The sequence below is a fragment of the Oncorhynchus clarkii genome, chromosome 33 (assembly GCF_045791955.1).
Source record: "Oncorhynchus clarkii lewisi isolate Uvic-CL-2024 chromosome 33, UVic_Ocla_1.0, whole genome shotgun sequence".
Lineage (NCBI taxonomy): Eukaryota > Metazoa > Chordata > Actinopteri > Salmoniformes > Salmonidae > Oncorhynchus > Oncorhynchus clarkii.
This window is the reverse complement of record NC_092179.1, coordinates 10,326,878-10,341,256: the sequence shown is the minus strand read 5'-3', so window position 1 is coordinate 10,341,256 and position 14,379 is coordinate 10,326,878. Positions and strand designations below refer to the sequence as shown.

The 14,379-nt window shown below is 41.8% G+C and overlaps 3 protein-coding genes across 3 annotated transcripts; 1 reads left to right on the top strand and 2 right to left on the bottom strand.

Annotated features, from left to right (window-relative positions):
• Positions 1-4: 4 nt before the first annotated feature.
• On the bottom strand, positions 5-4,633 carry LOC139392527 (aldo-keto reductase family 1 member B1-like). The gene is made up of 6 exons (XM_071140575.1): positions 4,622-4,633; positions 1,695-1,801; positions 1,336-1,417; positions 1,139-1,222; positions 958-1,040; positions 5-887 (listed from the first exon to the last, which is right to left on the bottom strand). Exons 1-6 carry the CDS (start codon positions 4,631-4,633, stop codon positions 845-847), a joined length of 411 nt encoding a protein of 136 aa, XP_070996676.1. The 3' UTR covers positions 5-844.
• A 249-nt stretch (positions 4,634-4,882) lies between these two features.
• LOC139392607 (aldo-keto reductase family 1 member B1-like) lies at positions 4,883-9,086 on the top strand. The gene is made up of 10 exons (XM_071140698.1): positions 4,883-4,954; positions 5,264-5,431; positions 5,772-5,888; positions 5,995-6,072; positions 6,195-6,317; positions 6,435-6,541; positions 6,812-6,893; positions 7,564-7,647; positions 8,871-8,953; positions 9,044-9,086. Exons 1-10 carry the CDS (start codon positions 4,883-4,885, stop codon positions 9,084-9,086), a joined length of 957 nt encoding a protein of 318 aa, XP_070996799.1.
• A 560-nt stretch (positions 9,087-9,646) lies between these two features.
• LOC139392563 (aldo-keto reductase family 1 member B1-like) lies at positions 9,647-14,276 on the bottom strand. The gene is made up of 6 exons (XM_071140607.1): positions 14,265-14,276; positions 11,337-11,443; positions 10,978-11,059; positions 10,781-10,864; positions 10,600-10,682; positions 9,647-10,529 (listed from the first exon to the last, which is right to left on the bottom strand). The coding sequence occupies exons 1-6, from the start codon at positions 14,274-14,276 to the stop codon at positions 10,487-10,489; spliced, it is 411 nt and encodes a 136-aa protein (XP_070996708.1). The 3' UTR covers positions 9,647-10,486.
• Positions 14,277-14,379: the final 103 nt, after the last annotated feature.

The following is a 14,379-nucleotide window of genomic DNA, read 5'->3' as shown; positions in this document are numbered from 1 at the left end:
TCAATGAGTAGAAGTGCTTTATCGTCCTGTAAGGCAAAGAGTGTGGATGACTCATTCTAGGCTCCTATGACTAGGCATTGGAGGGAAGGAGTGTTCAACAACATATCTTCATGAACATAGGTCAATGTACTATTAGGATAAGCTATTTCGATACTATTTATATTCTACATTTTTTAAATCTCTGAAACAAAAAGGAAACAGAGGAAACAGCTCACAGTTGATATGTAATACTGTACATCACACACACCAATGTCCATGTGATATTTCTGTAACTTACTTCAGTAAGACCAGGTATGACATACCTCCTATGGTTGAACTATGCATTCCTATGGTTAACATCAATTCTTTAAAGTCATAAGATTATATATGGCCTGTAAATGTAGATGCTAATTGATGAAACAGATTGCGAGTGACCAAAGAGAAACAAACAAACTGGGTCATGTGAGAAGCCACAAACACCATATTGTGCGCGTTAGGAAGCCTGGCGCCTTGGATTTGCTACAGTATCAAACCAGAAACCAAAAGCTTTTTTTATCCTCACTAATATCGATCCTATGTCAAATTATGTTTCCATGATTGTTGAAAAATAATGACCATTGTGCTATGAAAGAAGGCAATTATATAGGTCAGAGTGTATATCTCGTGAGAAATACAATACTGCAACACACAGATACTAAATCACAGTATGTACGGGTATTCGCAAGAAACTAGCTCAAGGATGGCTATTTCTGCACATTGTCTTAAAGGGAGAAATAAGAATGAATCTAAACGAGAACAGAAAGAGGGCAGACATCTCAAGCGAGTCACAGCACCAGAGATGGAACTTTGTGAATCCACCGTTTCCTTAAAATTCAGCATTGAAGGGGTAGTCCTTGTGCTTCATGCTCCTGGGTGACAAAGAAAAACAAAACACCATTCAGAGAGACAGTACAGTTGTACACATGTACAGGGCCTCACCCTGTCATTGGGCAGACTCTCCAGTTCCTGTTGAGGCCCAGAATGGTCTTCATTTCCTCGTCGCTCAACACAAAGTCAAACACCTGCATGGTTCAAAAAGACAATTACCCCACAGCCACACACATGAACTAAATCAGATGACACACCTCTTCAAATAATGGAGAATTATGGGAGATAATACCTGGAAATTCTCCTGGATACGTGTGGGGGTGATAGACTTGGGAATCACAATCGTGTTCCGTTGGATATGGAAGCGGATCAGGACCTGAAGTGAGGATAACAGAGAGAGGAAAGTGGACATGTAAATGGGATCCCAGGTTAAAGAAAACATCAGTATGGTTCGGGTTGGCTCGATAGTGTGAAAAGGGAGTACAGTACCTGGGCAGAGGTCTTCTTGTGCTTCTCAGCGATGGCCTTGATGTTGGGATCCTCCAGTAGGGAAGGGTCCTCTGGTTTGGCCCTGTTATTGACACAGTGTTATAATCTTTTCACAGGGACAACTGTAAATGGCTGTGTATGTTCAGAATTCATGTACAAGGTGAATGTACACGGACTATACCAAACATTAGGAACACATTCCTAATATCGAGTTGAAATATTAGATTTAACAAGTGACATCAATAAGGGATCATAGCTTTCACCTGGTCAGTCTGTCATGGAAAGGGCAGGTGTTCTTAATGTTTTGTACACTCAGTGTACATCTCTCAGGTATTATTAGTTGAAGTATACGCCCTCACCATGGTCTGTCTGGGGAACCCAGGGGGCTGTAGGCTGTCACGGAGATGCCCTTAGAGTGACAGTAGTTGATCAACTTCTCCTGGTTCAGATAGGGGTGGCATTCAATCTGGCAGTAGAAAGAATGTGAGGTTATTCAACTTCACCTACAGTTCTTATTACAACACACGGGATGTACTGTATTATAAGAGAATTAGTGGTGGTATTTTATCTTGAGAAATAATTAAATTATATGGTGGATTACAAATTAAAAAACATTTATTTTAATTAAGACCCTTTGTGTATTACGTTCAAATAAACCCAATAAAGTTTTGCTGTTTATTCGGGAAGCCTGGGAAGTTGTTCAGTGTGGTGACAATAGAAAGCACAAGAGGGTCTGTCCACTTTACTTTACTTTGCTTCATTTCGCTCATCGCACTCTAGCGACTCCTTGAGGCGGGCCAAGCGACTGCAAGCTGACTCTGGTCGTCAGTTTAATAACAGTATTTCCTCTGACACATTGGTGCGGCTGGCTTCTGGGTTAAGTGGGCATTAAGGTGTTAAGAAGCGCGGTTTGGTGGGTCATGTTTCGGAGAATGCATGACTTGATCTTCGCCTCCTGAACTCGTTGGGGAGTTGCAGTGATGAGACATGATTGAAATTGGGGAGAAAAAGGGGGAAAGTACAAAAATAACAACAAATAATGTAAATAAAAACACTACCATAGAGGCACAGAGTAAGTTAGAAGAAAAACAAAAAGAACTGGAGAAGATTACTCAATAACGATCAAGTATAATATAAACTGAGTATACTAAATGTTATGAACTCCTTCCTAATATTGAGTTGCACCTCAGAACAGCCTCAATTCGTCGGGAATTGACTCTGTGTCGAAAGCGTTCCACAGGGATGCTGGCCCATGTTGACTCGAATGTTTCCCACAGCTGTGTCAAGTTGCCTGAATGTCCTTTGAATGGTGGACCATTCTTGATAGACACGGGAAACTGTTGAGCGTGAAAAACCCAGCAGCATTGTAGTTCTTGACACAAGCCGGTGTGCCTGGCACCTACCCCATTCAAAAGGCACTTAAATCTTTTGTCTTGCCAATTCACCCTCTGAAACCTCAGGCTAATGTGATTAGCATATGTTAGCTCAACCGTCCCGCGGGTGGGACACCGATCCCGTAGAAGTTCATGTTTTAGGGACTCCTGAAATAACCAGCAAACCAGACTGTCATCTTGTGAAACGGTAGATGTAAAGAATCTAGCTAGCCAAAGCATTTCCTGCAAATTTAATGTAAAATTGTGTAAGCTTGCCTTGCTGATATTTGCCGTGCAATGCAGCTGAAGTTACATAGTTAGCTAGCTATTTTTCTTGCTTATTACGCAGAGGATAAAAAATTGTCTGTATGCCTATGGATGTGTAGCTAGCTATGTAGCCGACCTGTGAATGGACCCTAAAACGTTTGGTATAAATACTAGTTCAGAGCCTAGCTATGAACCTCAGCTCTCATAGCCGATTGTATCAACCTCAAAACAGTCTGAATGACATTAATGAAGCTTATGGATTGAGTAGAATATAATAATTTTGTGCCAAGGATGCAAGTCGTATATACATGTAGTTATTACCATACAATGAGATCCCCACAATGTAGCGAGTACATTGAATATATTCACTGATCATGCACTCTACCTTGGCAAATAAAGGTGTGTGTGGTGGATATTTTAAATGACCAATAAGGAGGAGAGACAAGGTCAATCAGGGTATGAACTTTATTAAAAATGTATTGATAAGGGGGCTGGTCACTATACACACACAGACGTAGATAGAGTGAAAGCCTAATGATTCTGAGTTGGGACTTGCCTTATATAGCCCGACCTTGTTACATTTTCTTAATCCACCACAACTGTCTCAATGTGTCAAACCAACCCATAGTCCCCATGTGTTCTCGCACTAAGAATTGTTTGTCCTTAGAGTAGAGGATAAGAAGAGACTTGTTCGGAACAGAGAGACCTCATTCCGAACATGCACGTTTCAGACTTACAGGGGGTGAGGTCAAGAGCACGAGATGTGCACAGCCGTGGTTGATTTAGATACAGAGTTAGGTGACAAAAGCATTTTACACAACCAGAGTAACAGGATTGTACATACCTAATCATTTAAAGTAACGCTAATACTTATCCTCCGCCCTCAGCTTTTCATCCTTTGTTTGTACATTTCCACTTTTCTCAAGTTTCGATAAACGTGCATGAAACAATGTGTGGACTGCAGACGCTAGCTGGATAGTTTGTGGCTCCAGAGACATCTAGACAGGCTCTTCAGGCCCGTCAGCAGTTGTCAAAGTCTTACACCCTGCCCGTTTCTACTTTAAACCCAACCTTAACCACACTGCTAACAGTATGCCTAACCTAGATAGCTTGTTAGCTGTCACATTTAGTAACCTAGCTATGCTTTTGAGGCTTGTGTTGCAGATCTGAAGCAAATCAGATAAGATCTGAAAAGCAGTTTGTGGTTCTGGGTCTGTTGCGTTTAATCTATTGTGTTTTTATGCTACATTTTATGCTAGTCACACCTGCATACAAAACTGTATGCACGGGATGCTGATTTCAACAGTCAGCTTTGTACCATGAGTCTGTGACTGCTGAAATCCCCTTGACTTGTCCTTTTTTATCACAATCATTGATTGCAAGGTCAAAAATCACTCCAATATTGTATTTAAAAACTTGCCTATTTGTGAGCAGGTTATTACCTTGTATAAGGAAGATGATTTGGCTCTAGACAACCTACAAATACTGATCAACACCAACAAAAAGCTGTATACTTGACCTTTTTATATCATATGTTCTTCAACTCAATCGACATTAGCATGAATTGCCTCCTGCATCACATCCTGAATTATTTAAACAAACGTTTCCCTTGTCATTGTGACAAGCAAACCCTCTTTTGCACGTACACGCGTACACATGCTGATTCATTCAGCTACTCCTTCACTGCCCATTTTCTGTCCCCATTCGCTGCTTTAGATGTAGGGTTGCAGGCGTAACCAAACAAACAGTCGCTCTCCCTCTACATAAACCCTCCTCACATCTGTGTTTCAGCTCTTTGTGTGCTGCACTGAGAATACTGATTCCTTATTCCTTCCACTCTGAATACAGGGATCCTCTCCTCTCACAACCCAGGATCCTAGGATTGATACCACAGCAGATCTTTAAAGATGACACCCACACCAACTGTAACTCTCAACACCGGGGCCAGCATGCCTATCGTAGGCTTGGGGACCTGGAGGGTAAGATAACGTGTGATTGTGTTTCTTCTAGTCCTCTTGCATGGATGCCATTGATCATTGTTGAACTAAACTCATGGAATCAACAGTAGGCAGTTAACTGTTTGCCATATTCTGAGAGTTTTAATGAACTATGATGATTTAGCAGCAGCTAATGTTTTAATGTCACACAGGTATGTTACCAACATATGTAACTAAATGATCACTCTGTGATATAATGATGACAGTCTTCTCATTTGCCAAGTGTGAGGTAACCACAATAGAACACAATATCTAGGCCCTAATCTGTAATTCCTCTGAATCCCTGTGCAGGCAGATGCGGGCAAGGTAGCAGAGGCAGTGAAAGCGGCCATCTCTGCAGGCTACAGACAGATAGACGGAGCCTACTATTACCAGAATGAGGATGAGGTGGGGGATGGCATTCACACCATGATTGGCCAGGGGGTGGTGAAGAGAGAGGAGCTTTTCATCGTCAGTAAGGTGAGGACGATTATCGACTTGGTCACTGTGTCAAAAAGTGGAAAACGTGTCATGAATCACAAGACTCATTAGTCATGTTTGTAGATTTGGTCATATGATTTCCCACTAGACGCCAGGCAGACAAAGAGCTCCATACGGGCTGAAGGCATGTCATGTGCATGCGCATGCTCTGTATAGTCACCAATGTCATGCTAGTACTATCATTTCTTCTGGGTGTACTCTTACTCAACTGCCACACGTCACCGTGACACTTCATTTTGTCCATAGGATAATATTGTCATTTAAATTGTATTTCAACATGCACTTGCAGCAGTCTAATATAACTGTTTCTCCCAAATAGCTGTGGTGTACCCTCCATCAGAAGTCTATGGTGAAGGGAGCCTGTCAGAAGACTCTGAGTGACCTCAGACTAGACTACCTGGACCTCTACCTAATACACTCCCCGATGTGCTTTCAGGTACTGTGTGTGTCTGTGTCAATAAAATTACTATCAGCTTTCAAACTGTCCCTGGTTAAGAGCGAGAGGACCATTGTCCCTGTGACTGATCTGTTTGTCAATGCAGCCTGGAGAGAATCTATTTCCTTTTGGTGAAGACGGACAAGTAATCGCAGGTGACAGCAACTTCCTGGACACTTGGGAGGTAAGGAAGACAAAAATGGTATACTGTATTTCAAAACAAAACATCCCCCGGACACCAGTGAACAACATTATACCGTAAGATATTTGACAGGTTACTGAGCTAGATCTTGACCTATTGTATAGGCTATGGAGGAGCTGGTGGATGCTGGACTGGTCAAGGCTATCGGTGTCTCCAACTTTAACAAAGACCAGATTGAATCCATCCTGAACAAGCCAGGCCTCAAGTATAAACCTGCCAACAACCAGGTACTGTAGTCTGTGGTGATCAAGACAGACAAAACAAGTCCGTACAGTTTGTATCAAGGCATTATGGCCCCATCTCTCTGTATTACCAATGGCTCATCTTTGTATTTGTCCCTTCAGATTGAATGCCACCCCTATCTGACTCAGGAGAAGCTGATCAACTACTGTCACTCTAAAGGCATCTCAGTGACAGGCTACAGCCCTCTGGGCTCGCCAGACAGACCATGGTGAGACAGATCACACTTTTCTAAGATATTCCTGATGTATACAGTCACTTTGGGTCAAATAGAAGGTTCTAGAATTAAAATACACTCAACCTGAACTCTGAAATGATCCAAAACATGCATTGTGTTGAATTTGTTATAGACAATGTTTAATGAGTGCGTTCAGTGTCGGACCCTACTCTTTCCCTAGATTTTTTTTCAGGCCCCACCCACCACAAACAATGACGTGTGTTTGACTTCACGTCAACATAAAATAAATTACATTTTCAACAGGGCGAAACCTGGTGAGCCGTCCCTGCTGGAGGACCCAAAGATAAAGGCCATCGCTGTTAAGCACAATAAGACCACAGCACAGGTATGAGAGAGTCAACACTTTCCCCTAATTCTGCCTTTAGTGACATACTGTAGCAAGATTTGATCCTGTATTCTAAGCCTTATCCAGAAATATTGAATTACAACAAAAATGAAAGAAATCGTCTGATGATGGTGCGGGACCGTCTGACGTAATAAGAAAAGAGGACACTTTTGATGAAAAGGTTCAAATCCAGGCATGTCACATGACTGCACCAAGCACATGGTCCTAGATATAGGGAATACAAAGAGCAGAACAAACAGTGTTCTCAACCATGCTTACTCCTGTGAAGTTCTGAATTTTCAACAAGAGTCCATTCAAGTTGAGGTTAACTTGGCTTATATACCACTCTTCAAAGAACCTTACAGTACAAGTATATATGCTGATAGATTTATAAACAATGATTAGCCTATGTATGAAATTGGATATTGTCCCTTATGTAGCATTTAAAGAAAACAGCTAGGTATTAGAATGGGGACAATCAGTTGTCAAGGTTTTGGCTGCTATTTTCCAAGACACGTCTCTTCTAACGTAAGAATCATTGTTTTGAAACCACGTCGTCGGGGTCTGGGTCCAACACTCGCATGGTAACATTACATTCTTTGGCTGGGTAAAAGGAGTCTTGGTCTAGGGTCAGTCAAGTGACCAATCCCTGTTGTTGTCCTCTCCACAGGTCCTTATCCGCTTTCAAATCCAGAGGAATGTGATCGTCATTCCCAAGTCGGCTACGCCCTCCCGGATCAAGGAAAATTTCCAGGTATTTTTTGACAATTACAATTGTGACTGGAAGCGATTCAATAAAATAAATATTTTACTTCATTGAACTTTGGCAGTGTCTTTTCCATTCAAACCTAACTGCCTAGGTAGAGATGTGGAATCCACTAAGTGCATTCTAAGGGCGTGCTTACACAGAATCCTGAAGGAGTTGGTTGCTCAGAGGTTAAATCCCTGCCTCCCAACCTAGAGGTTCTTGGTTTAAATTTCCTCTCTTCTCTGTTTCAATGTCAAATATACAAAGGGCAGTGTTCTAAGTGTGGAAGAGCTGTTGGCTCTGGTAAGAATCTTACCTCTGATGTACGGGATTGTAGGTTCGATCCCAGGCTCAGCTCCTGAATGTAGTTGCGTTCACTCTGGGATAGTTGGAAGGCTGTCAGAACTCATGGTGGTAAATACCTGGTGTCCCCTCCTGGAAAAAGTGGGCACTTTGTTTAAATATAGGCACGTCTTAATTTAAAACTAAGTTCCCTCCTTTTCCAGGAGTGGTTTAGCCCGTCCGCTTGTCACACTATTCCAGCCAATGCCAGTGCCCTCCAGGCATCAAATGTGTGGCAGCCACTCCCTGAAGTGGCCATGACTCACTGACCAGCAGAGTCCTCAGTATCCAACCATGCTCAAGAGCTAGCACAAGAGTTCAAACTTACAACCTTGTGCTTTGGGGGGGGAAAGATCCTTACACCAGAGCCACAGACCCCTTCACACTTGTTACCCTTCTCTTTGTATACAGTGTACAAAACATTAGGAACACCTCCCTAATTTGAGTTGCACCCCCCCTCACAACAGCCTCAATTCGGCGGGGCATGGACTCTACAAGGTGTTCGAAAGCGTTCCACAAGGATGCTGGCCCATGTTGACTACTTAAATATGGGCAAGACAAAGTGGCATCAATAAGGGATGACCTGGTCAGTCTGTCATGGAAAGAGCAGGTGCTCCTAATGTTTTGTACACTCAGTGTATATGATATTGAAAGTCGTACACAAACAGGCCAGAGTTTTGAACCTACATGCAAGGCAGGGATTTAACCTGGGAGCCACGGACACCGTTACCTTTTCTTTTTGTATATTTCACATTGAGAGTTGCATGCAGAAAGAGAACTTGTGGGATTTGAACCCACAATCTCTTGGTTTCAAGGCAGGGATATAACCCCAGAGCCACTGTTTCCTTCACACTCCTAAATTGTTATTTTGTCGCCTTCGAAAACAGGTGTTGGACTTCAAGTTAAGTCCCGCAGACATGAAAGTCATCCTTGGTTTCAACAGGAACTGGAGAGGATTCACTATGGAATGGTGAGTCCACAGAGTTCCAGAGTGTCTAGATGCTGACTTCAACTCTTTCTCCTGTTCTTCCCTGACGTACCCTCCTCCTCCTCACTGCAGGGGCAACAAGCACAAAGACTTCCCTCTGCATGCAGAGTACTGAAACTCAGCGTGGAACTGGAGCTAAAGACACAGAACGGACACTGACCTGACACCCACATTCCTATACTGTAGTGCCCGTCTTCCTGTCTGTGAAAAACACTGGGGACATACAGTAGTTGTATATAGATTCAACCACTACGTTGACATTGTTCATGAGACAGAACAGTTCAGGAGGTGAACAGAACGTGTCAGTGTAATGTAATAAGTGGCAAATAGTGCCTTTACTTGTTCAAAGTTTAAACATGTTGCATAGTTGTAAGTTAACTTGCATGTTGGAAAGTGCCTTTGAAAGCATGATACACATGCTGTGCGTCTCGTTCAAATATGAAATTATATTAAAATCAGTCTTTAGAGAGATATCTCAAACAATGTGTTAACATTGACAACATACACAGTAAAATGTGACTCATTCCAGAATGCCTCGATGTTCTGCCCTTAGATATTATGCATTTCTACATATTTGAAACAAGATTATAATCCTGAAATATAAACTGCCGACTACCTTGATCTATGAATATTTCCTCATCTGCAGATATAATAAAGAACACAGTACTATATCAATGAGTAGAAGTGCTTTATCGTCCTGTAAGGCAAAGAGTGTGGATGACTCATTCTAGGCTCCTATGACTAGGCATTGGAGGGAAGGAGTGTTCAACAACATATCTTCATGAACATAGGTCAATGTACTATTAGGATAAGCTATTTCGATACTATTTATATTCTACATTTTTTAAATCTCTGAAACAAAAAGGAAACAGAGGAAACAGCTCACAGTTGATATGTAATACTGTACATCACACACACCAATGTCCATGTGATATTTCTGTAACTTACTTCAGTAAGACCAGGTATGACATACCTCCTATGGTTGAACTATGCATTCCTATGGTTAACATCAATTCTTTAAAGTCATAAGATTATATATGGCCTGTAAATGTAGATGCTAATTGATGAAACAGATTGCGAGTGACCAAAGAGAAACAAACAAACTGGGTCATGTGAGAAGCCACAAACACCATATTGTGCGCGTTAGGAAGCCTGGCGCCTTGGATTTGCTACAGTATCAAACCAGAAACCAAAAGCTTTTTTTATCCTCACTAATATCGATCCTATGTCAAATTATGTTTCCATGATTGTTGAAAAATAATGACCATTGTGCTATGAAAGAAGGCAATTATATAGGTCAGAGTGTATATCTCGTGAGAAATACAATACTGCAACACACAGATACTAAATCACAGTATGTACGGGTATTCGCAAGAAACTAGCTCAAGGATGGCTATTTCTGCACATTGTCTTAAAGGGAGAAATAAGAATGAATCTAAACGAGAACAGAAAGAGGGCAGACATCTCAAGCGAGTCACAGCACCAGAGATGGAACTTTGTGAATCCACCGTTTCCTTAAAATTCAGCATTGAAGGGGTAGTCCTTGTGCTTCATGCTCCTGGGTGACAAAGAAAAACAAAACACCATTCAGAGAGACAGTACAGTTGTACACATGTACAGGGCCTCACCCTGTCATTGGGCAGACTCTCCAGTTCCTGTTGAGGCCCAGAATGGTCTTCATTTCCTCGTCGCTCAACACAAAGTCAAACACCTGCATGGTTCAAAAAGACAATTACCCCACAGCCACACACAGGAACTAAATCAGATGACACACCTCTTCAAATAATGGAGAATTATGGGAGATAATACCTGGAAATTCTCCTGGATACGTGTGGGGGTGATAGACTTGGGAATCACAATCGTGTTCCGTTGGATATGGAAGCGGATCAGGACCTGAAGTGAGGATAACAGAGAGAGGAAAGTGGACATGTAAATGGGATCCCAGGTTAAAGAAAACATCAGTATGGTTCGGGTTGGCTCGATAGTGTGAAAAGGGAGTACAGTACCTGGGCAGAGGTCTTCTTGTGCTTCTCAGCGATGGCCTTGATGTTGGGATCCTCCAGTAGGGAAGGGTCCTCTGGTTTGGCCCTGTTATTGACACAGTGTTATAATCTTTTCACAGGGACAACTGTAAATGGCTGTGTATGTTCAGAATTCATGTACAAGGTGAATGTACACGGACTATACCAAACATTAGGAACACATTCCTAATATTGAGTTGAAATATTAGATTTAACAAGTGACATCAATAAGGGATCATAGCTTTCACCTGGTCAGTCTGTCATGGAAAGGGCAGGTGTTCTTAATGTTTTGTACACTCAGTGTACATCTCTCAGGTATTATTAGTTGAAGTATACGCCCTCACCATGGTCTGTCTGGGGAACCCAGGGGGCTGTAGGCTGTCACGGAGATGCCCTTAGAGTGACAGTAGTTGATCAACTTCTCCTGGTTCAGATAGGGGTGGCATTCAATCTGGCAGTAGAAAGAATGTGAGGTTATTCAACTTCACCTACAGTTCTTATTACAACACACGGGATGTACTGTATTATAAGAGAATTAGTGGTGGTATTTTATCTTGAGAAATAATTAAATTATATGGTGGATTACAAATTAAAAAACATTTATTTTAATTAAGACCCTTTGTGTATTACGTTCAAATAAACCCAATAAAGTTTTGCTGTTTATTCGGGAAGCCTGGGAAGTTGTTCAGTGTGGTGACAATAGAAAGCACAAGAGGGTCTGTCCACTTTACTTTACTTTGCTTCATTTCGCTCATCGCACTCTAGCGACTCCTTGAGGCGGGCCAAGCGACTGCAAGCTGACTCTGGTCGTCAGTTTAATAACAGTATTTCCTCTGACACATTGGTGCGGCTGGCTTCTGGGTTAAGTGGGCATTAAGGTGTTAAGAAGCGCGGTTTGGTGGGTCATGTTTCGGAGAATGCATGACTTGATCTTCGCCTCCTGAACTCGTTGGGGAGTTGCAGTGATGAGACATGATTGAAATTGGGGAGAAAAAGGGGGAAAGTACAAAAATAACAACAAATAATGTAAATAAAAACACTACCATAGAGGCACAGAGTAAGTTAGAAGAAAAACAAAAAGAACTGGAGAAGATTACTCAATAACGATCAAGTATAATATAAACTGAGTATACTAAATGTTATGAACTCCTTCCTAATATTGAGTTGCACCTCAGAACAGCCTCAATTCGTCGGGAATTGACTCTGTGTCGAAAGCGTTCCACAGGGATGCTGGCCCATGTTGACTCGAATGTTTCCCACAGCTGTGTCAAGTTGCCTGAATGTCCTTTGAATGGTGGACCATTCTTGATAGACACGGGAAACTGTTGAGCGTGAAAAACCCAGCAGCATTGTAGTTCTTGACACAAGCCGGTGTGCCTGGCACCTACCCCATTCAAAAGGCACTTAAATCTTTTGTCTTGCCAATTCACCCTCTGAAACCTCAGGCTAATGTGATTAGCATATGTTAGCTCAACCGTCCCGCGGGTGGGACACCGATCCCGTAGAAGTTCATGTTTTAGGGACTCCTGAAATAACCAGCAAACCAGACTGTCATCTTGTGAAACGGTAGATGTAAAGAATCTAGCTAGCCAAAGCATTTCCTGCAAATTTAATGTAAAATTGTGTAAGCTTGCCTTGCTGATATTTGCCGTGCAATGCAGCTGAAGTTACATAGTTAGCTAGCTATTTTTCTTGCTTATTACGCAGAGGATAAAAAATTGTCTGTATGCCTATGGATGTGTAGCTAGCTATGTAGCCGACCTGTGAATGGACCCTAAAACGTTTGGTATAAATACTAGTTCAGAGCCTAGCTATGAACCTCAGCTCTCATAGCCGATTGTATCAACCTCAAAACAGTCTGAATGACATTAATGAAGCTTATGGATTGAGTAGAATAGAATAATTTTGTGCCAAGGATGCAAGTCGTATATACATGCAGTTATTACCATACAATGAGATCCCCACAATGTAGCGAGTACATTGAATATATTCACTGATCATGCACTCTACCTTGGCAAAAAAATGTGTGTGTGGTGGATATTTTAAATGACCAATAAGGAGGAGAGACAAGGTCAATCAGGGTATGAACTTTATTAAAAATGTATTGATAAGGGGGCTGGTCACTATACACACACAGACGTAGATAGAGTGAAAGCCTAATGATTCTGAGTTGATTCTGAGCCTTATATAGCCCGACCTTGTTACATTTTCTTAATCCACCACAACTGTCTCAATGTGTCAAACCAACCCATAGTCCCCATGTGTTCTCGCACTAAGAATTGTTTGTCCTTAGAGTAGAGGATAAGAAGAGACTTGTTCGGAACAGAGAGACCTCATTCCGAACATGCACGTTTCAGACTTACAGGGGGTGAGGTCAAGAGCACGAGATGTGCACAGCCGTGGTTGATTTAGATACAGAGTTAGGTGACAAAAGCATTTTACACAACCAGAGTAACAGGATTGTACATACCTAATCATTTAAAGTAACGCTAATACTTATCCTCCGCCCTCAGCTTTTCATCCTTTGTTTGTACATTTCCACTTTTCTCAAGTTTCGATAAACGTGCATGAAACAATGTGTGGACTGCAGACGCTAGCTGGATAGTTTGTGGCTCCAGAGACATCTAGACAGGCTCTTCAGGCCCGTCAGCAGTTGTCAAAGTCTTACACCTTGCCCGTTTCTACAATTTCTCTTCTTAAAATTGGACTTTAAACCTAACCACACTGCTAACAGTATGCCTAACCTAGATAGCTTGTAGGTTCACATTTAGTAACCTAGCTATGCTTTTGAGGCTTGTGTTGCAGATCTGCATAAAATATGGAGTTTGTGGTTCTGGGTCTGTTGCGTTTAATCTATTGTGTTTTTATGCTACATTTTATGCTAGTCACACCTGCATACAAAACTGTATGCACGGGATGCTGATTTCAACAGTCAGCTTTGTACCATGAGTCTGTGACTGCTGAAATCCCCTTGACTTGTCCTTTTTTATCACAATCATTGATTGCAAGGTCAAAAATCACTCCAATATTGTATTTAAAAACTTGCCTATTTGTGAGCAGGTTATTACCTTGTATAAGGAAGATGATTTGGCTCTAGACAACCTACAAATACTGATCAACACCAACAAAAAGCTGTATACTTGACCTTTTTATATCATATGTTCTTCAACTCAATCGACATTAGCATGAATTGCCTCCTGCATCACATCCTGAATTATTTAAACAAACGTTTCCCTTGTCATTGTGACAAGCAAACCCTCTTTTGCACGTACACGCGTACACATGCTGATTCATTCAGCTACTCCTTCACTGCCCATTTTCTGTCCCCATTCGCTGCTTTAGATGTAGGGTTGCAGGCGTAACCAAACAAACAGTCGCTCTCCCTCT